This window comes from Littorina saxatilis, linkage group LG3 (genome assembly GCF_037325665.1).
Source record: "Littorina saxatilis isolate snail1 linkage group LG3, US_GU_Lsax_2.0, whole genome shotgun sequence".
Taxonomy (NCBI): domain Eukaryota; kingdom Metazoa; phylum Mollusca; class Gastropoda; order Littorinimorpha; family Littorinidae; genus Littorina; species Littorina saxatilis.
In genome coordinates, this window is record NC_090247.1 from 35,730,987 (window position 1) to 35,758,144 (window position 27,158).

The window sequence follows — 27,158 nt, forward strand, 5'->3', positions numbered from 1 at the left end:
GCACGTACACTCCCTAGGTGCCGCAGATGTGCACCTGGGTTTTAGTTTCTTGATTCATTGTTTCCTTTCTCAGATTATGGACCTCCCATTTATTGAATACAGCCTATATGGTGCAAGGCCAGTTCAGTGCCTACTGTTCACCTGTAGCAAGCACATCATGCCAGTGATATTAGAGACTTGCTATTGCCCCTATGAGGGGAAGAAATGAAGAATGAAAAATTAACTGGACAGTTCCGGAAATTTCTAGAGGTAAGGGAGATAACTGTTCACCTGTAGCAAGCACATCATGCCAGTGATATTAGAGACTTGCTATTGCTCCTATGAGGGGAAGAAATGAAGAATGAAAAATTAACTGGACAGTTCCGGAAATTTCTAGAAGGTAAGGGAGATAACTCTTTTTTTGTATCCAAACAAAGGAGGTAAAGCTAATGATAATGGGATAGCGAGCGTCTTTGCTACAGGGCTCCGCTTACTCCCGGGCGAAGCCGGGCTTAACTGCTAGTCAAGAAACTAAAACCCAGGTGCACATCTGCGGCTCCTAGGGAGTGTGCATGCACGACATCGTCTTCCTGCCCCCTCCCTTCTCGGAGCTTTGGCGATCACAGACAGACACACACACACACACACACACACACACACACACACACAGACACTCTCTTTTATTTATATGTATAGATTGCTTCGGCCATGTTGATTTTAATCAACCAATTTTCTTGTTTCAATTTTGTAAATCGCCAAATGTGTCATTGTCAAGATTAATGTGTATTAAAATTGTGTATACATGTGCGTACGCCGGTTCGTGCGTGCGTACGTCACTGAATCAGTGTAGGCTACCTCAGATTGCATCACAGGCGGAAGGTATCGTCCACTGGACTACTACTATCACAGAAAGACTTTCTGTGATAGTAGTCGTCCAGTGGACGATACCTTCCGCCTGTGATTGCATCAAGCATCAGTAGGATTTTCCCAATTCCCTCCCCACCCACCCACCACCGCATCCCACTGTAACTCTCATGCACCTATTTTGCCTCTGTCATGCAGAGTAACTGTTTTCAGTCTGTTCGTGCAGAGATACTCAGATCTCTGGTTTGTGACACCGGACCAGAGACTGTAGAGTGACCGGACCTCCAGCCTCGGCCATGCGAAAAATAGGTTTTGTTTTGGGTCAGTTGCTAAAAATATCCACTGGGTTTTTCACATTAAAGTAGTGCCTATTTTTTTTCTGTTCGTGAAGGACTGTTTGTACAGAATTTTACAGAGTTCTGTTGTCGCTTACGGTTTTAGAGTGTTTTATTGTTCATATTATGCTGAAGTAGAAAAAAGATACATGCACTCTCTGTTATTATGTCCATGAAATTCATGCGCGAGGAACTTCCGGGCTAGCAGAAGACGGCGTATTTTCAGATCAGACTCATCATTTTGAGGAAAGTTGGTAGGAGATAGGAAACAACTTAGTCGACACGCTGGTACTTTTTTACGCATGACAGAAACGTGATGTTGTTCGTTTAGTGGGTTTCCAAGTTTTGTCAAGAACATATCTTTATATGTGTGGATTTGTTGGCTAAGTTTCAATTGTGTGTTTGTGCGTAGAAAGGACGGACCGAAAGGGTTTGTTTTGGTCGTCCAACTAGTTCAGTAGTTGCACTACTGCTTCAGCTGAGCTTGCAAGATGAATTTCGCATCCCCATACGTCTTCAACAATGCAGCCGAATCGGACACATACGAGGTTGTTTCAGATGAAGAGTATATGGGTGGAATGGAACTGAGGTAAGTGATAAAATGTATTTTTCGAAGCCTTGCAAAAGCAGTGCTGATAGTGATCTTTAAAAGGAATCAAACTATGCCGCTGTTGTGTGTTTCTGTATAATTTGTTATGGTATACATACAATTAAAAAGTACATTCAATGTCAGGAAGACAGAGAGTTTGTATAATCATGATTATTTGCACATTTAGGACTAGGCCGTGGCTGGAGGTCCTGCGAGCTGGTTCCCGAGCCTGGGGGCTGTAGATCATTCTTTTGTGTTTGTGTAGGCAGAGCTGCCAACTGCTACGATTTCGGCGTAGCATGCTACGATTTTGCAGCAATTGCTACGCTAAGCCCAAAACTACTACGCTTAACTCATTTGGGGCGCGTCTAAATTGTCCCCCATACGTGTTCCCTCCCGGTGCACGATTTTGACCCATTTTAAAAATAAAAATAAAAATAAACAACACAAAATAACCGTACCTACCTTACATTTTTGCTAAGTTTGAAACTTGCTCTTTTAGAAAATATATGAGACATTTGAAAGAACATACCTTTTGTTGTCTTCACATCCAGTCAAACTACCTCTTTGAAGCAAAAAAACTAAAACAATTTCTATGTCATGGGTTCATCATACACAATGTCATGATCGACACTTTAATTCATTGTCCGAATCATCAACCAAATCATCGTCCATTGGCACAAACTTGTCACCAGAATCTAAAATATCATCTCCACTATCATCATCACTAAGGTCAAGATTAGAACCGTCCTGCATAACAAGTCCTAGCACTCTTTTCAAGTTAATACGTCTTGTATCAGAAGGATACGCCATCTTGGAAAAGTCAAAACATGTGGGTCGCACACCGTCAAAAAAAATCAAACATTCCCAACAATTGAAGGGAAGGAACTGTTTACAGTGAATGGTACGTACCACTGTAGACAGGCAGAAGTTTACTGCAAGGGTTGTTTCCCTTGGTCAGCGGGGCCGTTCACACCGTTAAAAATTCGTAACATACGTCGGATCGTAACATCCGAGGTGCCGGCAACGCAAAGCACAGCTGTCGGATTAGGAAGTCAGATACAAAGCAAATGAGTTAAACAAAAAATTACAGGCATGCAAAATTTCCACTTATCGCTCGACAATTAATAATGAACATAGCGTAACTATCTGAGGACTGAATGTTGGAAACCACTCCGATATGACTGATCATGGTTGTCCACGTGACTTGCTTAGCCAATCGTGAATTCCGTTACAAGTGTGGACTGGGTGGCCGAGTGGTAACGCACTTGCGCTCGGAAGCGAGAGGTTGTGAGTTCGACCCTGGGTCAGGGCGTTAGCAATTTTCTCCCCCCTTTCCTAACCTAGGTGGTGGGTTCAAGTGCTAGTCTTTCGGATGAGACGAAAAACCGAGATCCCTTCGTGTACACTACATAGGGGTGTGCACGTTAAAGATCCCACGATTGACAAAAGGGTCTTTCCTGGCAAAATTGAATAGGCATAGATAAAAAATGTCCACCAAAATACCCGTGTGACTTGGAATAATAGGCCGTGAAAAGTAGGATATGCGCCGAAATGGCTGCGATCTGCTGGTCGATGTGAATGCGTGATGTATTGTGTAAAAAATTCCATCTCACACGGCATAAATAGATCCCTGCGTCTTGTGTCCGAGTCTGGAGATACGCGCGCGATATAAGACTTCATATAATAATAATGATAATAAAACAAGCATTCGCCTTTCTGGTGACTGTCTGGGCCAATCGCGAATTTGATGACTTGTGACTTGAGTGTATTTTGTGAGAATAGAGAAGTCCCACAAAGGGAAATAACTTTGCCTGCCAAACAAAATTCTAGGTCAAGATTCATTTGTTAATTCAAACACATTAATCTTTTAATTATTATGTCGATGTTTAATTTTTTTGCAATTTTTTATAATTAGATCCGTTTTTTCAACCGATCCTTAACTTTTTTTGAAGAGTGTATATTATATATGTGAACATTCTTAGAAAAGTAACCTTTGATTGAAATAATCAGTATCAGTATCACTGTCATGCAGTTACACCGCCAGAATACGGTTACTAGTGAATTACCTGTCATAATTTCACCTGTTTCTGCTTACTTTGTTCTCCTAAAGTGACTCTGGCTCAGATGAGGAGTTGGGTATGCCGGTTGGGAGCTACGGTGCTGAATTTTGTACCTCTGGTGCTGGTGACAGGAGCAGAACAGCACGACCCCCTCCTCCACCTCCACTTCCAGCATCCAACAGCACAGGTGAAGTTTATGTCACCCCTTCAGGTGAAGAGGAGTCAGACGCAGCCAAGGATTCGTCCAAACCGTCCATGTTGGGTCGGGTTATGGGTTTCTTCAGCAGCGGTCACCCACCTTCCCTACCTGCCAAGTGCAGGATGTCTTCAGATTTGAAGTCAAGCCGTCGCTCTACGAGCGCGAGCAAGGAGAATTGCAAAGAGCATCACTGGAAATCATCTGACTCCTCCAGAGAACAAGTTCTTGCAGGTGAGTGTTGCGTCAGGGTTAGCTTACCTTTTTACATTTAGTCAAGTTTTGACTAAATGTTTTAACATAAAGGGGGAATCGAGATATCAGGGTCGTGGTGTGTGTGTGTGTGTGTGTGTGTGTGTGTGTGTGTGTGTGTAGAGTGATTCAGAGTAAACTACTGGACCGATATTTATGTAATTTTACATGAGAGTTCCTGGGTATGATATCCCCAGACGTTTTTTTAATTTTTTTGATAAATGTCTTTGATGAAGTCGTATCCGGCTTTTTGTAAAAGTTAAGGCGGCACTGTCACACCCTCGTTTTTCAATAAAATTGCTTGAAATTTTGGCCAAGCAATCTTCGACAAAGGCCGGACTTTGGTATTGCATTTCAGCTTGGAGGCTTAAAAATTAATTAATGACTTTGGTCATTAAAAATCTAAAAATTGTAATTAAAATTATTTTTTTATAAAACGATCCTTATTCTTCATCATTTCCTGATTCAAAAAACATATAAATATGTTATATTCAGATTAAAAACAAGCTCTGAAAATTAAAAATATAAATATTTTGATTAAAATTAAATTTTCAAAATCGATGTAAAAACATCTTATTCCTTGTCGGTTCCTGATTCCAAAAACATATAGATATGATATGTTTGGATTAAAAACACGCTCAGAAAGTTAAAACGAAGAGAGGTACAGAAAAGCGTGCTATGCAGCTCAGCGCAACCACTACCGCGCTAAACAGGCTCATCAATTTTACTGCCTTTTGCACGAGCGGCGGACTACGGTAATTGTGAGTGTGACAAAATACAGTGCGTTCAGTTTCATTCTGTGAGTTCCACAGCTTGACTAAATGTAGTAATTTCGCCTTACGCGACTTGTTTTTTTAATACAATGGAACCCCCCCTTTTTAAGACCTTGATTTTTCAGATTTTTTTATCATTACCTTTGTTAACTGACTCCCAATTTAAGACTCCTTCCTTTTTAAGACCTGATTTTTTCTGATTTTTTGAAGGTCTTAAGAGGGGGGTTCCACTGTACATACTTGCAGGGGTTGTGCTTATTGCAAAACAGTGCATAGATATTGAATTTTTGAGGTGCTCTACGCATTTTAGCCATAAATATCGCTGCGCAAAATAGATTTTGCTAGAAGTCAACCAATGCAAATCACTCAAAGTCAATGTGTTCCCTCATTCTGATAATCATCGGTCCACGCTCTCTGACAGGATGGATCATTACTACCGGTACGCGGAAAAGCGGAGCTAAAAGATGAAATCTATCAAAACAAGAATACGGAGTTATCTCCCATATGTTTTTCGCTAATGTTTCTGAGAAAAGACGAAAGTGATTGCAGAATGGCCGATTCTTCCATCTCTCGACGAACAGCTGATTCTCCACTGAGAGACTCAACCATTTCACCAAGCTGTTCATTTTTCCACCCAACTTTGCCTACAACCATATAATTATGGCTGGACTCGGTCTTTTCATTGTCACAAAGGACACATCTACTTTTAACCGGTGTCCGCTCCGTAGCCATTTTAATATGATCACGTGACAAAGTTGATTATCACGTGACACTTTTGCCATATTTAGAGTTGTTTGCACAGTAAATACATCCGCGAAAGATAGCTCGCTTGAAACTGTCTTACATAACAATTCCTAATTTAAAAATGACACAAAACCATGAAAAATCATTATCGACGATCGCGAATCTGCTTATATCAATAACACATTAAGAAAAGCTCGTAATATGTAAAAAAAAAATATTGATTTCTTCTCCAGAGGGAGAAAACAAAGGCATCCTGTCGGGGATAAATTAGACCCGAAGGGAAGGAAATCATTTGACCTGAGTTCAGGATGTGTGTTCCCTGTGCATACATGCATGTGACTAATATGTTTAAAGATACCTTCCTTTCAGTGTTTACGGTTTTCCATGGGAGAGGAGAATCTGTCATGTGGCATACATAAAAAAAGGTTGCTTCTTATGCAAATTAGGGACTTTTTGCTGTATTAATTTTTCAGGTTGTATGACTATGAGTTTGCATGTGTAACATTTCTTTTATGCCCATTATAAAATGTGTCTGCTTCTAAGATAGTGTGAGTGTGCTAGTGTTATATTTCTTTTGTGGCCATTAATAAAATTATCTCTGTCTGTTATTTTTCAGATGCCGACAAGCAGGGCAAGCGTCGTGTCTTCAGACGGGCTGACACAAATGTGGTGTCACTTCGCTTCGACACGCTGAAGACACCTAGCGCCATGCACGCAGGGGAGGTGATCCTATGCTCTGACTGCGAGGCCATTATGTCACATGTCAGCGAGATTAAAGACGATGGTCCGGATAAGGTAAAGGATGTTAATGTCAGTCTAGAAGTCTTTTGTCTATAATCTATTGCTCTCTACATAGAGGCATATAAAAGCATACATACAGGTGACACACATGCAGTCTTAAATGAACACACAAACAATTGCGTTGCTTTGGAAAGCTATTCCGGCATAATTCTTTTTTAAGCTCTTGAAATGTCCAAAATACTGTCATTGGTAGTTTCCTAAAGCTTTGAACTTCTTTCCACAGACAGTTTCTTTCAATTATTCTAATAGAACAAAGTGAAACATTTCTGTAGTTGTCATCTTGAAATTGTGTTAGAGCAAAAGAAATTGAGAAAGAAAAGGAAAAGAAAAAGAAAAGGAGATGTTTAGAGACCCTCCATTTTATTACCCCCTGTGTTTTAATTTCTTGTTGCCCAAGATTGTCTTTTTATAAGGTCTCTAAATTTGCCTGTTATATATGACTCCCTCCTCGATAAGACCTCTTTTTGTCAGATTTCTTTCTGATCTTAATACAGAGGTTTCACAGTATTAGCTGAAGCTTTAATTAGAACTATTATACATGAACGTGACAGACAACATTACTGGACAACTCTACAGCAGTGTTAAATGTGTTGATGTGTTACTGACCAGGTGTGGAAATGTGAGTTCTGTGGACATCGTAATCTGGTGGAGATTGAGGAGGAGGAAAAGCCTACTGCACCTGACGTGACTTACCTGATGGAACCCGCTCTGTCTACCACCGCCAGCGGAACTTCTGGGCGCGATGAATCCATGGTTATCTTTTGCATTGACACTTCCGGCAGTATGACCATCACTACTGAGGTAAGGCTAGCAGCAACAACAACCCACAACAGTCACCTTCTCAAAAACAACAGCAACAAACTCCTCAGTAAACTTACACAAAGGTGCCAACTTTCCAGTTAATTATTTCTGAATGCTGGTTTGGGAGACTTTCAAAAATTGATTTCCAGGTTGACAGTCTATACGGTTTATGGAAAAGTTCAAAAATTGATTTCCAGATTGACTATCTATGGCCATAACTCGATGTTTCAAAACTTTGAGCAAAGTATGTTCAGGTTTAGGGCTCCCAGGATTTTCAGTGTACGGTTTGGACATAATGTAGCCCTGGCACCCTTGCTTCCATACATAAAACAGAAATATGCAAACATACATACACACATGCAAGAACACATTACACTTGCAGAAAAAGAGCATCACACAGAGATGCACACAATAACATCACACGCACACACACCCTGGATGATGGAGAGAAGAGGAGCGTAACAGTGAGAGGAACTTGTATGTATCAGAAAAGATTGATAGAGAAATTTTAATTAAACTGGGAGAGTATATTTTTGCTTGCACTCCTGACTTTATTAGTTAGGTATTTGACTGAACTGGTTGAATATCGTTGTATTTACGCTTCTTATCGTTAACGGTTACTCTGACTTTATAGTAAAAGATAGTAATAGCAGTTATTACTATCCATAGAGTCTTTTACTGCCTTATGCCAATGTTTGCATGGTGGGTAGTGTGTTAGGAAAAAGCATTTCAGTGGTGCTTCTTCAATCAAGGGCATATGAATTGAGACCAATGCACCAGTCCTAATTTAAAATCATGTGGAGAAGAGGTTGTCTGGCGTGAACTAGGATCCAAGGTACCACTATTCTTAGCGGAGAAAGATATCAAGTTCAAAGAAAAAGATTTGCAGTTGTCTTGACAAATTTTTGTGTTTACAATGCCATTAATACAACTTCAAACTTGCAGGTTCCGGGTCACCAGAAGCTGCGAGGGTCAGACACAATTCGACGCCTGCGCCGAGAGATGTCGAGGGAGGGTGACCAACACATGCCCCGTGAGCGTCGAAACGTGACCTATATTTCTCGACTCCAGGCGGTGCAGGCAGCGGTGGACCACCAGCTGGGCGAGATGGCACGGGAATTTCCCCACCGTCGTGTGGGACTTGTCACTTTCAGCTATGAGGTGTGTAGTGTAAGGTGTAGCCTAAATATATACGTATTATTTTAGATATGAGAAATTACAGGATTTTTTTTTTTTAATTTTGAAGATTCTTCTTTGATGTGCTTATACACAGAGATTTTATTTCTGTTACTTTCAGATTGCCAGTTGACCTGACAATTGCACGGGACTGTGTTTACATTGAGACAAAACTTTGAGGTCTTAAAAGGGGGTACCACTGTAATTAACTTTTTAACATTCTTTTTTCAAGGTGAATGTGATTGGAGACAGCACAGAGGAAGAAGTGGTGGTGTCGGGAGAAAAGCTGACAGATCAGGACGCACTCACAAAGGTGGGCTCAGAACTGCCTTGTCCCAAAGCCATCAAGGAAACCAGGAGCTCACTGGGAGAGAAAGTCTTTGGGTAAGTGTAATGTGTTGACAAAGAATCGTCCAAGCATTGTGACATTTAAAGATGCACTGGACACTGGAGTCTGGATAGTCTAATTGACAGTGATGAAACACAATTTTTTGATTTGGTTTTTATGGAAGAAAAGAACATCGGGAATACAGGAACTTGTGAGGCACCAGTACAATGCAAGCCTTCACAGCTCAATCCGTTGTAAGTTTAGAAGCGATGTTCTTTATTAATTAACAGGCTGGTACAAAATGCTTATTTGAATGTGTTTTTGGCAGGATAAGCTTGATCAGCTCCCCCATCCCCTCCCTCCTGGCCCCCAAAAGTGTATGGAATCTCTTGGAGGCATTTGAAAGGCTTCCATTTACTAGTAACCATCGACATTAAAAAACATTTTGATGTCCAACATCTTTTCCCTTGCAGACTGGAAGAGGGTGGGTCCACAGCACTGGGCCCCGCCCTCATCATCGCTCTCAGCATGGCCTCCAAGCATCCCGGTTCAAAGGTCATCATCTGCACAGACGGCAAGTCTAACGAGGGAGTGGGCAAGGTGGAAAACGTCACAGCCGCAGATCCAGACCCGGACGATTTCTACGAAGGTGTTGCCAAAACTGCCAACGACAAAGGGTGTGTATATAATGGCCTTCCGACAAGTGATTAGGTTCATTACAGCTTAGGCCTGAACTTTTTAGTGTTTTTGATTTTATTATTTCACAGTCATTGTCAATATATGTTTGTACATTATACAGTTGACTGGGATTGAGATGGACCCGAAGGTGTACATGTGTGTGTGGTGGGATTAAAAAAAAAGCCAGACTCCTGGACGAGGGATTATTATAAACTTGCAAAAATTAGATTTACTGTATTCTTTATAATTTTCTTAATCCAAAATATAAAGACGTGTTTAAAAAAAATAAAAAATGTGTTGAAAATAAAGAAAACTCATTTTTCTTCCAAATGAGGTTGAAGTGTGGCATGCTTCGCCAAGACATGGACAGGTCAGCAAACTAGTCTTGTTCGACGGAATTCAGCTAGTAAAGATTCAGCCTTGGCGAAGACTAAATTGTCCTGTTTGACTTTAGAACTCTGAATAAATGATTTGGCGGAAAGTTTTAATCACCACTGAAACTCTTTATCCACAGGGTGTCTATCTCTGTGGTCACAATCAAGGGGACAGACTGCAAGTTGATTCACCTGGGAAAATTGGCTGACAGCACTGGGGGACAGGTGAGGTTTCATTGCTATAGGTACAGTGGAACCCTCCTTTTAAGACTTCTAAAAAGCTAAAAAAAAGTAATTCAGGTCTGAAAAAGGAGGGAGACTTACGTTGGGGGGTCTTAAAATGGGGGTTCCACTGTATAACCTTGTTTAGAAGTCTGAGTGTGATACAGCATGCGCACAATTTTTAACCTTGTTTAGAAGTTTGAGTGTGATACAGCATGCGCACAATTTTTAACCTAAGACAGCATAGATGAGCCATGAATAGAGAGCATGTGCTTGCGCATGCATGTATAGTTCTCTGAAGTTGACTTTGATATGGCAAGTGACTTTCGGTTGTTTGGTTGGAATGTTGGTTGTTGTACTTTTTGAATCATGTTTTCTTGTTGTTCCTATTTGTTTGTTTGTTAGTTGTGGTGTTTTTTCGGGGGGTATTTTTACACAAGTTTTTATTTTTGGGATGGGTGAGGGAGGGTGGGGGTCTGGGTACAGAAGTTTATTTTTGTGTGTGTTTGTTTATGTTTTGGGGTGAAGGGGGAGCAGTTTGGGAGGGGGGGGGGTGTCTGGTTAGAGAAGTTAAATTTGGAAGGCACTAACCAAAGACCTCTAGTGAATGCTTTTTCCTTTGGGTTCAAGATTAGCTACGTGAGTTTTGCATAATACTGAATTCTAATATAGAGTTACGTTTGAGTTGACACATCTGCAACAGCCATTTAATCATTTTTCTTTTGTTTGTATCCTTCCAGGTGAACATTGTGGATCCTCTGAAACTGACTGAAGAGTTCAGCAACGTGTTGGCGGACAGAATCATCGCCACATCAGTGGTGGCAACTTTCATCCTGCACCGAGGCTTGTGAGTCTTCTCAGGCATGACAGTTTCTGCCAATTGGTAGATTAATTTCTGGCATTCTCAAAGCTCCATGGGTATCACTGAGATCCTCTAATTGCATCATTTTGTCAACAACAACAACAGCAAATAGACCATTTTAGATAAGCACTCCATCGGGTTTATATGTGTTGTGGAAGAGTGACCTTTTCTTGCAAAACCTGGTACAAACATTGGAGGGGCCAATCATTAGCGAGGGGTTTGTCGAAAACACGTGCGAGGGAGTCTGCAACAGTTGATCGAAACAGCACTTTATTTTATGTAAGGATCTAACCTTACTTTTTGCATTCTTTGTGACTGGTTTTAAAAGTCTTTCACTTCTTCTGAATTGATTATTTCTGTAAATCTGTAAATTACGTTCAAATTGCAGGTACATTGGAAAAGAAGAAAACGAGGCTAGCAAAGAGAAACGTGTGGTGGGCAACGTGAGGGCTGATCATGAAATCTCGTTTGAGTACGGTATGAGGAAAATTAAACCCAAACAAACTTCGAAACCTAATCCACTTGATCGCATCAGTGAAGTCTCCACCAGCATGGAAGGTTTGTGTGATCAATTGTGCTTTTCCGTGAAATAAAAGTTTGTGCGGCAATTTAACTCTTAGTCTTACACACACTTTTTGTTGAATGGTCTGATTTTTGTGCTAAATGTCTTACTATTCTATGTCATTAAATTACATATTCTTACTCCGAGTCACATATTTAGCATTGACGCAGTCGATAGCTAAGGTGTCTGAAACGCTATCCCGCCTATAGTCTAAGGGAAGCAACCCAAGCTAAAAAAGTAGCAAGCTTGCTACCCTGGGTTGCCTCCCGTAGCGTATCACGCCACAGATCTCGTACCTGGTACGAGACACCCTCATTCGACTCCTTTCAGCCAGAGAGATAAGGTCGTTTTTTGCGCTATGCTCCGAGGCCGTTTCGTTTTGTCAACCTGACACCCTCCGGCCTCGGCCTCCCGTCTTCTCCTAGCTGTTTCCAGTTGGTGAGATTGTTCCTTATTTTATTTTGACATTGTATTTGATTCTGCTGGAAATTGCTTACGTCCTCTGGACTCAGAAGTTTCTTCAGCGGTTTCTAGTTGCGTTGGTCGCCATTTTGGTGGCCATTTTTTGCTAGCACGTGGTGTTTCTACCGAGTTGGTTTTCGTCCGTGCTCGGACGGTGAGCTTACTCGGTAGGAAGTTAGTTTTAGATGCCTCGTAGGTATCTTTTTCTTGCTAGTAAATAATTTTTCTGCTGAATTTCTTGTCCGCTCTGGACTTCGATTTTACAGTAGTTGTTTTGTTGGCCTCCAGTTGGAGCCATTTTTCGCTAGCACGCTGTGTTTCTACTGAGTAGTTTTTCGTCCGTGCCCGGTCGCTTTACTATCTTGGTAGGCTGTTAGTTTTAGCTGCTTTAGCGGCTACTGCGCTAGTGCTAAGTTTATTTTCTACTAGGATTCTTCATCCGTTCTGGACTTAGAATTCTACAGTAGTTGTATTCGGCGGCCGCCTTTTGGTAGTCGTCCTTTATCCTAGCATGTTGTGCTATCGAGATGTTTACGTCCTTTCTAGGAATGTAAACTACCTTGGTAGGCTGTTATTTAGCTTCTTACGAAGCTATTATTATTTTGCTAGTTGATTATTCTGCTGATTTTTAGGTCCGTTCCGGACTTAGTTAAATTTTCAGTAGTCTTTGTTTACCTCTTGTCAGCTTACGTTTTCGGCAGCTGCACTTCCGGTTAGACTGGTATGCCTGTTTGGGTCCGTGCTCGGACTTTGAACATTTTGCCAGTAGCATGTTTTTGTAGCTACTTTTGTGGCTTGTTTGCTAGTGCTAGTTCCGGTTCTGCTGAAGCCTACGTCCTCGAGACTTGTTACTTTTCAGTAGATTTCTTTCTCACGTCGCCGGCTGGGCGTTTAGTGAGAAAAGACGGGGGGGGGGGGGGGGGGGGGGGGCTTCCTCGTCTTATGCCAATAGCCCCATGGTACATGTTTCTGATCCTAAGACTAATTCGGTCTTTTCTGTGCCTTTTTCGGCGCCGGAAGAGACTCCGTCTGTCTCTCAGACGTCAGTTTCGGCCGCTTGTGCGGCCGTTTCTCCCCCTTTGTTGACACCAGAGCCTAGCGCTCTGGTGACTAGTCTTATTGCTTCTTTGCTTACAGAGATCCGTACTTCTGGGGGCGGGCGTCCCTTGCTTGGTGGCTTCGAGGGTGACGACGGCAGCTTCGGATTCCGGACGTTTTTTACCCGGGTCCTTGTCGCTCTCTTGCGTTTCCGGAGCGTCGGCCCAGTCTACTGGCGCTCGTGTTGTCTCTGGATTCCACTCGCTGGGACAAGCTTCCCGTCGTGGCCGGCCTCAGTGGCTTCCGCTTGCGGGAGTGCACCTGAGCGTGTCCCTTCGGGGACGCGGCCAGTACAAGGTATGTGCTCGCAGCAGCCGTCTTCGGCAGCTGCACTTCCGGTTCCCGGAAGTAGTGGTTCACTGGTTGCGGACAGACCATGGTCCCCTCCGGTTTGAGCTGCGCTTTACGTCAGCAGTCGTCCGCGACAGCTGCTTCCAGTTTCGGCCGGAAGTAAGAGGTTCACTGGCTAGTGCACAGGCTACTGTCACGTCCGGTTCGAGCTTCGACTTACGTCAGCAGTCGTCCGCGACAGCTGCTTCCGGCTCCGGCCGGAAGTAAGAGGTTCACTGGCTAGTGCACAGGCTACTGTCACGTCCGGTTCGAGCTTCGACTTACGTCAGCAGTCGTCCGCGACAGCTGCTTCCGGCTCCGACCGGAAGTAAGAGGTTCACTGGCTAGTGCACAGGCTACTGTCACGTCCGGTTCGAGCTTCGACTTACGTCAGCAGTCGTCCGCGACAGCTGCTTCCGGCTCCGGCCGGAAGTAAGAGGTTCACTGGCTAGTGCACAGGCTACTGTCACGTCCGGTTCGAGCTTCGACTTACGTCAGCAGTCGTCCGCGACAGCTGCTTCCGGCTCCGGCCGGAAGTAAGAGGTTCACCGGCTAGTGCACAGACTACTGTCACGTCCGGTTCGAGCCCTGCCCTACGGCAGCAGTCGCCCGCCACAGCTGTTCTTCCGGTTCCGGCCGGAAGTGTAGGTTCACTGGTTAGTGCACAGGCTACTGTCACGTCCGGTTCGAGCCTTGCCTTACGTCGGCAGTCGTACGCGACAGCTGCACTTCCGGTTCACGGAAGTAGTGCCTCGTTGGAAAGCGGACAAATAATGATCCCATCCGGCTTGAGCTGCGCTATACGTAAGCAGTCGTCCGCGACAGCTTCTCTTCCGGCTCCGGCTGGAAATGTTAGTTCATCGGTGTGTGGGCAGCCCATGGCCCTTTCCGGTTTGAGCTTTGCCCTTTGCACGGCAGCCATTCCCGGCAGCTTCGCTTCCGGCCTTGGCAGGAAGGTAGGTCAAGCGGGTAGTGCACAGGTTACTGTCACTTCCGGTTCTGGCCTACGGCCTACCTTTGGGTTCCGAGCTTCAGCTCGTAGGTGGCTCAGCGCCAGCTTTGGCATAGCGCTGCTGTTGCTGCCGCACTTCCGGCTCCTCCCGGATTTTCCGGTTCAGTTCCCGCTGCTTCCGTTTGGTCGCCGGTGAATTTCGAACAAGGCTTGCCCTATGGGCATACAGGCTTCTTGCCTCTGTTGGGACAGCAGCATCCACACACTCCGGTGGTGGCCGCTAGCTCCTCTCTCCCACTTTCCTTGGTTTTTGATTCCTCTCATCCTCCTCTCAGTTAGGGAATGAGCACAATTGATTGCCAACAGGAAGGACTTCAGGTTGGCAAAGAGGAAGCAGCTACTTCTGGTTTGAAGAATCACCCTTAGTAGCTTTTCGCCTTTTTTGCCTTTTCGCCAAGCCCCCCTCTTCGACAGGGGGTTGCCTCCGGCGTCGGTTTCGTTGCTGGTTCCTCAGGGTTCAGCTTCGGAGCTGGCATCGGAATACCTTGCCGCTCCTGCGCAGGCTTCCTCCTTCGTGCCCTTAGCGGATCAGAGGAAGTTGCCTTGGCCAAGGTCGTCTCGAAGCCTCCTGTTGGCCTTTCCCCGTCCGCGTGCACCGTTTCCGGTCACGCCGGAACTTCTTTCGCTTCTTACGAAGCCGTTGAGGAAGGATTCGGTTCTGCCGTTCTATGGGCAGAATCTCCTATTCTCTGAGGAAGGGGGGCTGACAACTTTTGGAACTCAGTTCCATTTCCGAGACTCTCCTGCGGGCGCTTTCTCGCGCTCTGGCAGATTCCTTGGCGCCCTTTACTCTTAGTAAAGAGCAGGACGCGGAGGAAGTGTCTCACTCCTCTCCACACTTACAAAGGTGAACGAGGCACAGATGAGGCTGTCCTCTCTGCACTATTTCCATGCGGTCTCGTGCAGAAGGGACTTGTTTCTTGCCCACTCCCGGTTTTCGGAGGAGTCGACAAGGAACATTCTCAGATCGCCATCCTTGGTGGACGGTCTCTCTCCGGCAGCCTGGCCTCTCATGCCAGAAGCAGGGGATTGAGACCAACAGAGAACAGCGGTTCCCTTCTTTTGAGCTTCAATCCGAAAGCAGCAAAAGCAGGCCGCTCCTAAGCAGGCTATACCTAAGCGGACTCAGCCTAAGCGGCCTAAGTCCTCAGCTCAGGTGAGATTGTTTCTTTCACAGCCGTCATAGGTACGCTGGGTTTTTGAAACAACAGCTGGCCTTAGGGCTTCAGGGTTTTAGCCTCGGCTGGAGCAACAGCCATTTCATCCGTTGGCGGTGGTGGTGGTTGTTCCTTGTGCTTGTGGCTTCGGGCTTCGACATTCTTTCTTTTTCCCAGCGTATGGGTGCTGAGAGGTCGATTTCCGTTTAAAGGGGGGTTTCTGCCTTTGGGCTTCCCCGTTTTCTCTTTGCCACGAGCTTCTGGACTTGGTCCAGGTTTGTCTTTCGCCGAGTCTGACTTTGTCTTTCTCTAGCGATCAGACGCGTTCTGGTGTTTCGTCCAAACTTAAGGTTCACTTGAGTTGGCCTCGGAAGTAACATTCAGATTTTCCTGAGGGTGCATTGTCTGGGCAATGCATGTTTGAGAAGTCATTCTTGGCTTGTCACTTTTTCTCAGGTTTTTTGGCTACTCCTCCCCTTTTTGGGCAGAGGTCTAGCTAATGTTCCAGTTTTCTCGGTGCTGGCCTCTAGGCCAGCATCTTTTTCGGCGGCCGAAAATTTTGGTTTCTTATTGTGCCTGTGTACTTTGGTTACTTTGGTGCAATGGCCGGCCTACGGGCAGCAAGGCTCTCGGCCTTAGCCTGTGTTATAGTCTCCTGCCTGTCGTGTTGCGACTTTGGCAATTTGGTTCTTGTGACTGCGGATTTCGTCTCTTCCTCTGCTCCATCATGCTTGCAGGATGTGAGTTGGGACGATTTCTGCTGGGTTGGGCTTCCGGCCTGGTCACCCCTTTTTCACTTGCAACTATGACTATTACTTTTTTCTCCTGAGAACTCTGGTCTCGGAAGTCTGACGGCTGGTTCGCTTCACGGTTTTCCGTCTTTCTTACCAGCCTCGTTCTTTCTGTTTCGGGTTTTTTGATTCATTTTCAATTACCTACAAGCAGTCTGCTCTGCGAACACGCTGGCTTTTGTCATTTTGTTTCCGGTCTCCGGTCACATTAGGATTTGGCCACTGCGGGTCCGCATTTCCGGTGCTTACGCACTACCTTAGGTTGCTTCGTCCTCATTTTTACCCCTCTCTCTGCTTTCGCAGGGATGGGCAGGGGACGACTGGTGACCGTCTTCCTTGAGTTTTGCTCATTGAGTTGGACTCTGGTACTTGGTACTCAGGCGTCTCTCTCTTTCCAGTTTGGAGTTTGGTCACTCTTCTGGAGCTGACTGTTCTCTCAAGGGCCTTTTGGGCCTCACTCCATCCCAAAGTTTTCTTACTTTGGCATGTTTGCCTTATGGTCTCCGTGAGGGTCGGTCCTTTTCAGGGCTTAGCCGGCAACCTTACGCACGGATCTTTTCCAGGCCATTAGCATTTCCTTCCAATTTAAGGGGGGGGGGGGGGGGGGGGCAGCTTGTCCTTCCCTCTACTTGGTCGGGTTTATCCAAGACTGGGGTCCTTTTCCGGACTGTTTTACGGTTCAGAAGATTGGAAGAAGTGCTGGGCACAGCTTACTGGCTCTCTGATGTTGTCTTTCGCATTTCTTGCCTGAGAGACATCTCGGCTGTCAATCAGGGTGGTTCTCGGTCCGTTTCTGTCCTTTGGCAGTGGGCCAGTTCCTGGCAAGGGTTTAGAGTGAGTCAGTGGTTTCTTTCTCACGGGATCCTTTCCTGACTTTTGGCAGTGGGCCAGTTTCTTGGCAAGGGATTTTCTTTCCCTCCGCCTTGTCATAGCTTTATGCTATCTTTCCCTCGGCTCGGCCCGAGCTCTTTTCCAGGGCCTGGGCCTCCTCCTTGGCCTTTTGGCCTATGAGGTTTGGATGATGTCCTGCGCACAGCTTCTGGCGCTAGGATTTTGTCTTATCAGGTTCTGCAGACATTGCTGCCCTCTGTCAGGATGGGTCTCGGCCCATTCCTTCCTTGGCGGCAGCTGGTTTTTGTCTCTCCAGAACTTTAGAGTGAGTTTGAACTTTTTGATCTTACCCACCACCTTGTTGGAGTTATCTGCTAAATATGTGACTCGGAGTAAGAATATGTAATTTAATCGAAAATTTTTAATTAAATTTTCATTTGATTAATATACTTACCCGAGTCACATAGGTAATTCCCTCCCACCTTCCCCGCTTTTAGTTTCTTTGTATTCTAGAAGTCGAATGAGGGTGTCTCGTACCAGGTACGAGATCTGTGGCGTGATACGCTACGGGAGGCAACCCAGGGTAGCAAGCTTGCTACTTTTTTAGCTTGGGTTGCTTCCCTTAGACTATAGGCGGGATAGCGTTTCAGACACCTTAGCTATCGACTGCGTCAATGCTAAATATGTGACTCGGGTAAGTATATTAATCAAATGAAAATTTAATTAAAAATTTTCGATTTAGTTTTAAACACAAGAGAGAACTCTACAGTTGATTGGTAAATTCTAAGCTGCAGAAGCCTTGCTTTTGATAGAAGAAACAGCATATAAAGTGTATATGCCCAGCCAGCAAGACATTAGCGGCCGATAATCGGCCGAACACCCTTCAAAAAGTCGGGCCGGTGACGTCAAAACATACGACGCGGGTGTTGGCCCGACTAACTTTTGCAAAGAGGCAACGAGGCGGCCGACAGGCGGCCGAACACCTGTACTATGGCGGCACGCATCCGGTCCGATGTTAATCGGCCCGATGACTTGTTGGACCTGCGGCCCGACACCTTATGCCGACATCGGGAAGATATCGATTTCAGCGGGAAGACATCGGGACGATGTCGGCCCGCAGGTCCAACAAGCCATCGGGCCGATTAACATCGGACCGGATGCGTGCCGCCATAGTACAGGTGTTCGGCCGCCTGTCGGCCGCCTCTTTGCCTCTTTGCAAAAGTTAGTCGGGCCAACACCCGCGTCGTATCTTTTGACATCACCGGCCCGACTTTTTGAAGGGTGTTCGGCCGATTATCGGCCGCTAATGTCTTGCTGGCTGGGTGCAGCTACAGCAGTATGTATCCCCCCCCCCCCCTCCGCCCCCCAAGTGTAACAGTGCAAAATTCACTTAAAGCTACAGCTACAGCAGTACAACCCCCCTCCCCCCAGTGTTACAGTGGAAAACAAACCTACAGATACAGATACAGCAGTATGTACACCCCCCCCCCCCCCCCCCAGTGTAACAGTGCAAAACACAACACCAGCTACAGATACAGCAGTATGTAGACCCCCCCCCACCCGCCCTCACTGTAACAGTACAAAACACACCTACAGCTACAGATACAGCCGTATGTACAACCCCCCCCCCCCCCCCTTCAGTATTACAGTATAAAACACACCTACAGCAACAGATTCAGCAGTATGTACAACCCCCCAAGTGTAATAGTGCAAAAATTACTTACAGCTACAGCCGTATGTACACCCCCCTCCCCCTTAGTAACAGTACAAAACACACCTACAGCTACAGATACAGCAGTATGTATACCCCCCCTCCCCCAATGTAACAGTGCAAAACACACTTACAGCTACAGATTCAGCAGTATGTACAACCCCCCCCCCCCCTCCCCCAACCCAAGTGTAACAGTGCAAAAAACACCTACAGCTACAGCAGTATGTACCCCCCCCCCCCCCCCCCCCAACTGTAACAGCACAAATCGCACCTTCTGCTACAGATACAGCAGTGTGTACACCCCCCCCCCCCCCCCCCCCAGTGTAACAGTGCAAAACACACCTACAGCTACAGCATTAATATGTACAACCCCCAACCCCCCCCCCCCCCCCCCGCCCCCACTGTAACAGTACAAAACTCATTTACAGCTACAGATTCAGAATTATGTACACCCCCCTCCCCCCGCTGCCACCACTGTAACAGTACAAAACATACAACACTCCACCCCCTTCCCTCGTGTAGAGTGCAAAACACACCTAGAGCTACAGATACAGCAGTATATACAACCCCAATCCCCCCCCCCCCCCCCCCCCTGTGTGCAAAACACACCTACAGCTACAAAAACAGCAGTATGTTCACCCCCCCCCCCCCCCCTACTGTAACAGTACATAACACAACTACAGCTACAGCTACAGTTACATCTATGCTTGGCGCTGGTGGACAATATTCACTTTTTTGGCCAAAACCGCCAGTTTTGGCCAAAAAAGACAAAGATTTGGCCAAAAACCCCACACATTTGGCCAAATAAAATAGATTTGGCTATAACTTTTTTTTGGCCAAAACTTTCTATGTAAAAGTTTTGGCCAAAACTGTTTATGTTAGCTAAAACGGGAGATTTGGTCAAACTTCTGCCACAAAAAGATTTGGCCAAAAAAAGATTTGGCCAAACAAAAAAGATTTGGCCAAATCTTCACTTTTTTGGCCAAATCTTTTTTGTTTGGCCAAATCTTTTTTTGGCCAAATCTTTTGTATTTGCTGGCGCTGGTGGACAATATTCACTTTTTTGGCCAAATCTCTTTTTGGCCAAAACTTTGCTTTTTTGGCCAATACCGCCAGTTTTGGCCAAACAAGTGTGTTCACTTCTTTGGCCAAAAACGCACTTTTTTTGCCAAAACTGGCGGTTTTGGCCAAAACTGGCGTTTTTGGCCAAAACAATACTTTTTTGGCCAAAACTTTGCTTTTTTGGCCAAAAATGTACGTTTTTGGCCAAAAAAGTGTGTTTTTGGCCAAAAAAGTGAATATTGTCCACCAGCGCCAAGCAGCTTGGCGCTGGTGGACAATATTCACTATTTTGGCCAAAACAATACTTTTTTGGCCAAAACTGGTGGTTTTGGCCAAAACAATACTTTTTTGGCCAAAACTTTGCTTTTTTGGCCAAAACCGCCAGTTTTGGCCAAAAAAGTGTGTTTTGGGCCAAAAAAGTGAATATTGTCCACCAGCGCCAAGCAGCTTGGCGCTGTTGGACAATTTTCACTTTTTTGGCCAAAACTATAATTTTTTGACCAAAACTGGCGTTTTTGGCCAAAACTGGCGTTTTTGGCCAAAACTATACTTTTTTGGCCAAAACTTTGCTTTTTTGGCCAAAACTGGCGTTTTTGGCCAAAAAAATGAATATTGTCCATCAGCGCCAAGGGGTACTCAAAGATTTGGCCAAAAAATGAAGTTTTGGCCAAAACTATTTTTTTGGCCAAAACTTTCAATGCAAAAGTTTTGGCCAAAAAAATATTTGGTCAAATCTAAAACATTTGGCCAAAAAAGTGAAGATGTACGTTTTTGGCCAAAAAAGTGTGTTTTTGGCCAAAAAAGTGAATATTGTCCACCAGCGCCAAGCATATACGTCAGTATGCACACCCCCCCCCCCCCCCCAAGTGTAACAGTACAAAACACACCTACAGCTACAGATTCAGCAGTATGTACAACCCCCCTCCCCCCCCCCCCCCCAGTGTCTCACTGTGCAGAACACACATACAGCTACAGATTCAGCAGTTAGTATGTACACCCCCCCCCCCCCCCCCCAAGTGTGTAACAGTGCAAAACACACCACCAGCTACAGATAGATCAGTATGTACACCCCCCCCCCCCCCAAGTGTTACAATGCAATACACGTCACACCTGCAGCTACAGATACATCAGTATGTACACCCCCCCCCCCCCCCAAGTGTAACAGTGCAAACCACACTTACAGCTACAGATTCAGCAGTATGTACTCCACCCCCACCCCCGTGTAACAGTGCAAAAATCACTAACAGCTACAGCAGTATGTACCCCCCCTCCCCCTACAGCTACAGAAGTATGTTACTACCCCCCCCCCCCCCTGTAACAGGACAATACACACCTACATCTACAGCAGTATGTACACACCCCCCCCCCCCCCCCACTGTAACAAGACAAAACACACCTACATCTATATTTACAGCAGTATGTACAACACCCCCCTCCCCCACTGTAACAGGACAAAACACACCTACATCTACATATACAGAATAAGATACAGCAGTATGTACTCCCCCCCCCCCCCCCTCCCTCACTGTAACAGCAAAACTAACATTGAGAGCCAAAAAAACCGAAATCACTTACTCGCTCCATCCGTCGGTTGTCCTCGAGTTGACGTCTGAATGTGATTGTCATTGCCAAGAGCCTGACTCACTGGCTACACAACTATTCTCACCGCCACCACGTGGCACTGGGACCAGCACTCAGATTGAGATCCCGAGGCGACATTCGTCTCGGATAACATATCATCAATGTGCTGTCCAACATTCCCAAGAATGTCTCTTCTTTCGATATTAACTTAAACTAAGAAAACAAATAAAATTCGCTCACGCGGGAAAGCAGCAGCCATTTTCACACTCAATCTTGTTTACCGCAAGGAAAGCTATTTGAATATTTCAAGTAAATGATGGCGTATTTTTAAAATGTAAAACTCATGATTTGAGCTCATGCTGTATTTGATTGCAAATATGCAAATAAAACTTACAATTAATTATCCTACTCCTATGTGAAAAAGTCAACAAATATGAATAATTTAGTTTCGCATTTGCATGGTCAGTCTCATAATGTCACGCCGTTGCTGGACCGACGCTTGAACAGGGGACGTAACAAATGTTAAAATAATGATCATCAATTTGTTATCTTCCGTAACTCTGCATATTTTTATCGACAGCAACATTGCGTCGGGCCGATGTCGGGGTTTATTATGTACATTTGCCGAGTTTTACACACAGTCAAAACGGTATCGGCGCGACAACGGACGACGACACACGACATATGACGACGTCACCCGACTGAAATCGTCAGTCGGCCGACGAAAGCTTGCTAGCTGGGTGTGTGCATGCATATGGGTTTGTACACAGCATATGATTTTTCATGTACATGTATACATATCTATATACCGGCACGGTTGGCCTAGTGGTAAGGCATCCGCCCCGTGATCGGGAGGTCGTGGGTTCGAACCCCGGCCGGGTCATACCTAAGACTTTAAAATTGGCAATCTAGTGGCTGCTCCGCCTGGCGTCTGGCATTATGGGGTTAGTGCTAGGACTGGTTGGTCCGGTGTCAGAATAATGTGACTGGGTGAGACATGAAGCCTGTGCTGCGACTTCTGTCTTGTGTGTGGCGCACGTTATATGTCAAAGCAGCACCGCCCTGATATGGCCCTTCGTGGTCGGCTGGGCGTTAAGCAAACAAACAAACAAACAAATACATATCTATATGCGTATGTGTGTTGGTGTGAGTAAGTGCCTGCATGTTTTCATGCACATTCAGTAAATCAACCGTAGACTGTCTTTAACTTGTGACGCTTACTGAACACAATGATTGTACAATCCTACAGTGGACAACTCTTCCCAAAACCCAACTGCAGCGAGCAGCGATGCACCCACAGCAGACAAAAACAGCAGCACTTCTACTGAGACCCAAGGAGAGGAAGCCACAGGTGCTGCAGCTTGTGCTGCTGGTGCCAGTGGTGGTGAAACTGGTGCCGGTGATGGTGCTGGTGGTGACGGTGATGAGGACATTCCTTCAGAGCTGCCGTTCCAGCTCCAGATCTCGTACACCGACATCGATGGAACAAAGGCGCTTCGAGTCCTGACCCAGAAGAAGCCGGTTACAAGGGACAGGAAGCTGGCAGAAAAAGGTTAGAAAATTTGATTTTTATAGTGTTCTATTATTTTTCTTTTTCTTATATATCACACTCTCGATTCATTTGTGATATCACAGTTTTGATTCAGTGTCATTTTTTAACTGCTGATTTCAGATGCGGACCTGAACGTGCTGGGTGTACACACGGAACGTAAGGCATCAGAACTGGCTCTGGAGGGCGACTACACAGGGTCGCGGGCTGTTGCTCTGATGAATCAGCGTCTGGGATGGAGAAGCAGGTTGGTACTTGTTGATACAGGGAATTTACCTGTCCATAATGACCAACCAAGGGACCAACCAGAAGTTGTTGAAGAGATCGAGCAGGCCTGAGGTGCAAGACAAAGTTACCAACCGGATGGGAGCCAGCCGCCGTGTTGGATTGGTTGAAATTGAGAATTGTTGTGATTTCAACCAATCAGACCCTGCTGTTTGTTCTCACCCGTTTGGGTGGCACCCACTTTCACTTTGTGCACCACAGACCTAGTCGCTGTGGAAAGGTGAACCATATTACATACAAAAACAACCTTATCTGGGATCCTTTGGGGTGGTCATTGTAAGCAAGTGATTGTTATGGAGAGGTGGTTGCCTGGGCAGGTTCCACTGTAGAATGATACAGACAGAAACATTGACAGACTGTAAAGCTGAACACCCACCCTGCACCCACATCCCAGTCTATCCCTGTTTGCTTCAGGTGACCATCTTGGGGACATTCTAAGATACGTCACAGCATTAATCATTTATTTTTGTCTGTTGTGTCTCTTGTTTGTCCTGTTTTATGACCGTTAGGTCAAAGTGTTTGTGAATGTTTTGTTTTGTTCTGCATTAAACATTACAAAACATTAACATTTTTGTGTTTTTATTCTGGATTTCAAACGTTAGCAGTTTATCTGTTTCGGATTTAAGTGTACATGTATCATGTTGATTTATGATCCTGTGCTTACATCTTTGTCTTACAGTCGAGATGATGAAGACAGCTCCAGAAAGAAGATGTATCGGAAAGCCTTCAGTCGAGTCAAAACAGTCGAAAATAAAGTCACAGCAAAACAAATGGTACGATTACAGTTTGAAGTTGGTAACATGTGTGTTATGTATGCATGTTAGATCAATTATCATGCCCAGTATTTTATAATCTGGTATTGCCCTACGGGCGGACAGGATATTTCCTTTTGACAAGAAAGTTTCATTACAGCAGCCAGTCACAAAGCAGAATAAGTACATGAGGATATTTTTATTTCGATATAGAGTCCAATGTCTGTGATTTTTGTCTTTCGCTTGTTGCAGAAAGAGCTGTCGACTTACGGAAGAACGCACAGTGATGATGAAAGTGACGATGAAGATGACAAGCGTATCTTAGATTCCAGTGATATGTTGCCTGTGCATGCAGCGTTACTGGCGCCACCTGCTCCCTGCATCAATCGAGCTGCAAGCCATGGAGGGGTGATCTCTTCCAAGTCCAAGAAGATGCACACGGTTAGAATTGTACATCTGGATCTTATCCTATAGACTCTACCCCAGGCACTCTGTCTATCTTTCTGTCTTTGTCTGTCTCTCTCTTTTCTTTCTGTCACACACACACACACACACACACACACACACACACACACACACACACACACACACCACAGTCCTTGTGTCAATGTACCCCCCCATTTACACAGGTTGTGAATAGAAAGTCTAAGAACACAGGGTCTGAAATGGCTGCGATCTGCTGGCCGATGTGAATGCGTGATGTATTGTGTAAAAACAATTCCATATCACACGGCATAAATAAATCCCTGCGCCTTGAATATGTGCGCTATATAAACTGCATAAAAAAAAATTTAAATTACAAAAAAAAAAAATCCCTGCGCTTAGAACTGTACCCACGGAATACGCGCGATATAAGCCTCATATTGATTGATTGAGGGTCTTACAAGGGAGGAAGTCTTACATTGGGTGATCTTAAAAGAGGGGTTCCACTGTATCTGTATCATAGCCCACTACCACATGTGGTGGAACCGTCTTCTTTCTACATATACCTCTCTACCTCCACTCAACTTTTCTCCTCTTTTTTTCAGAAAAAGATGCGCAGTGAAGATGTGGATGATGACATGGCCGAGATGATGTACCAGTCTCGCTCGTCCAGCACAGCTCACTTCAGCAGCAAAAAAGCCTCTTCCAAAAAGTGATACTTATAGCAATGCGTGTAAATTGTGATATGATCTGTTTTTTGTATACACATTTTTTGTTTGTGTTTGTTCTTCTTCTGCATATACATATTTCAGTATCTTGAGACTTTGTTACTCTTTTTTGTCATTTTAGATATTTCTCTTATTTCCTGATTAATTGCTTCAATTGTATGGATCAAAGATTTCCGTTACATTATTGTATTCAATTTCCAGTGCCTGTGATAAAAGAGCCCAGTTTTTTACACCTGAAAACAGATTGTGATTTTGATTTTTAGGATGCTGGGTGGCCGAGTGGTAACACACTTGCGCTCGGAAGCGAGAGGTTGCGAGTTCGACCCTGGGTCAGGGCGTTAGCAATTTTCTCCCCCCTTTCCTAACCTAGGTGGTGGGTTCAAGTGCTAGTCTTTCGGATGAGACGAAAAACCGAGGTCCCTTCGTGTACACTACATTGGGGTGTGCATGTTAAAGATCCCACGATTGACAAAAGGGTCTTTCCTGGCAAAATTGTATAGGCATAGATAAAAATGTCCACCAAAATACCCGTGTAACTTAGAATAATAGGCCGTGAAAAGTAGGATATGCGCCGAAATGGCTGCGATCTGCTGGCCGATGTGAATGCGTGATGTATTGTGTAAAAAAAAAAATTCCATCTCACACGGCATAAATAAGTCCCTGCGCCTTGAATATGTGCGCGATATAAATTGCATAAAATAAAAATAAAACAAGAAGAGCAAACGCTCGATCGAGTCACTTTCGCAGTTCTGAATATTATATGAGGCATCAGATGGACAGGAAGAAATTGCTATTCACAACACAATGAGTCACGTTCACATAAAATTTGAGCCCGGTCACTTTTATAGTTTCCGAGAAAAGCCCAACGTTAAGTTGTGTGTTGCCGAACAGAAAAGGCTAGTTATCTCCCTTGTTTTTCTGAGCTACAGATGTAAATACTTTGATGTAAAGAATAATCCTACAAAGTTTCAATCACATCCGATGAACTTTGTCAAAGATATAAAATGTCTAATTTTTCCTTTGACGCTGACCTGTGACCTTGAAAAAGGTCAAAGGTCAACGAAACCATCGTTAAAGTGTAGAGGTCATTGGAGGTCACGACTAAACAAAATATGAGCCCGATCGCTTTGATAGTTTCCGAGAAAAGTCCAACGTTAAGGTGGTGTCTACGGACGGCCGGACGGCCGGCCGGACAGACTAACACTGACCGATTACATAGAGTCACTTTTTCTCAAGTGACTCAAAAATCCCTGCGGTTAGAACTGTACCCACGGAATACGCGCGATATAAGCCTCATATTGATTGAAGTGTGATGCTGTAAGTTGCGTATCCTGCAGTGTAGAAAGTAGTGTCATCACTGTCACTTGGGCTCATTGCTCAAGACAGTTCATTCAGAAGAAAGATTGTGGAACTCTTCAATTGTTTTTTTAGGCTACATGTTTTTATGCTCACATTTGTTTTTGAATATCGCTAAATATTGACTTGGTAATTATTTTAGTCGCTTGTTGCCATATTCCAAATGAATTTAATACCCCATTCCTCCTCTTTCATCTCACATTTTTCTTGATTTTAAATCTTGTGTACAATGTAAATGTACAATGCTGGAATAAAAAATTCAACAAATAAAAATAAATTCTGTACTTTAAATTCTGTCTTGTTATGGCAATAGGGCTGACTCTCTCTGTTATGTTTAAAGGAAACTGGTGCTCAGCGTCACAAACATTGCAAACAAAATACATGTTATATTGAAAACGAACATGTCAGACTTGTTCACAACCGATTTTTAA

General features: G+C 44.7%; 1 protein-coding gene across 2 annotated transcripts; it reads left to right on the top strand.

Annotated features, from left to right (window-relative positions):
* Positions 1-1,354: 1,354 nt before the first annotated feature.
* Positions 1,355-26,076, top strand: LOC138962257 (circularly permutated Ras protein 1-like). 2 transcript variants are annotated; one of them, XM_070334000.1, is made up of 15 exons: positions 1,356-1,767; positions 3,881-4,260; positions 6,412-6,590; positions 7,206-7,397; positions 8,343-8,558; positions 8,806-8,957; positions 9,375-9,578; positions 10,094-10,178; positions 10,916-11,022; positions 11,426-11,595; positions 22,884-23,186; positions 23,307-23,430; positions 24,148-24,241; positions 24,473-24,661; positions 25,249-26,076. In XM_070334000.1, the coding sequence occupies exons 1-15, from the start codon at positions 1,670-1,672 to the stop codon at positions 25,357-25,359; spliced, it is 2,604 nt and encodes an 867-aa protein (XP_070190101.1). In that variant the 5' UTR covers positions 1,356-1,669; the 3' UTR covers positions 25,360-26,076. The 2 variants fall into 2 exon arrangements, with proteins under 2 accessions (XP_070190102.1, XP_070190101.1); XM_070334001.1 differs by lacking the exons at positions 24,148-24,241; positions 25,249-26,076 and having other exon boundaries at positions 1,355-1,767.
* Positions 26,077-27,158: the final 1,082 nt, after the last annotated feature.

Coding starts and splice junctions, on each gene's coding strand:
- LOC138962257 (XM_070334000.1), top strand. CDS start 1,670: ATGAATTTCGCATCCCCATACGTCTTCAACAATGCAGCCGAATCGGAC. Junction 6,591..7,205: donor AAGACGATGGTCCGGATAAG/GTAAAGGATGTT, acceptor GTTACTGACCAG/GTGTGGAAATGTGAGTTCTG. Junction 23,431..24,147: donor CGTCTGGGATGGAGAAGCAG/GTTGGTACTTGT, acceptor TTTGTCTTACAG/TCGAGATGATGAAGACAGCT.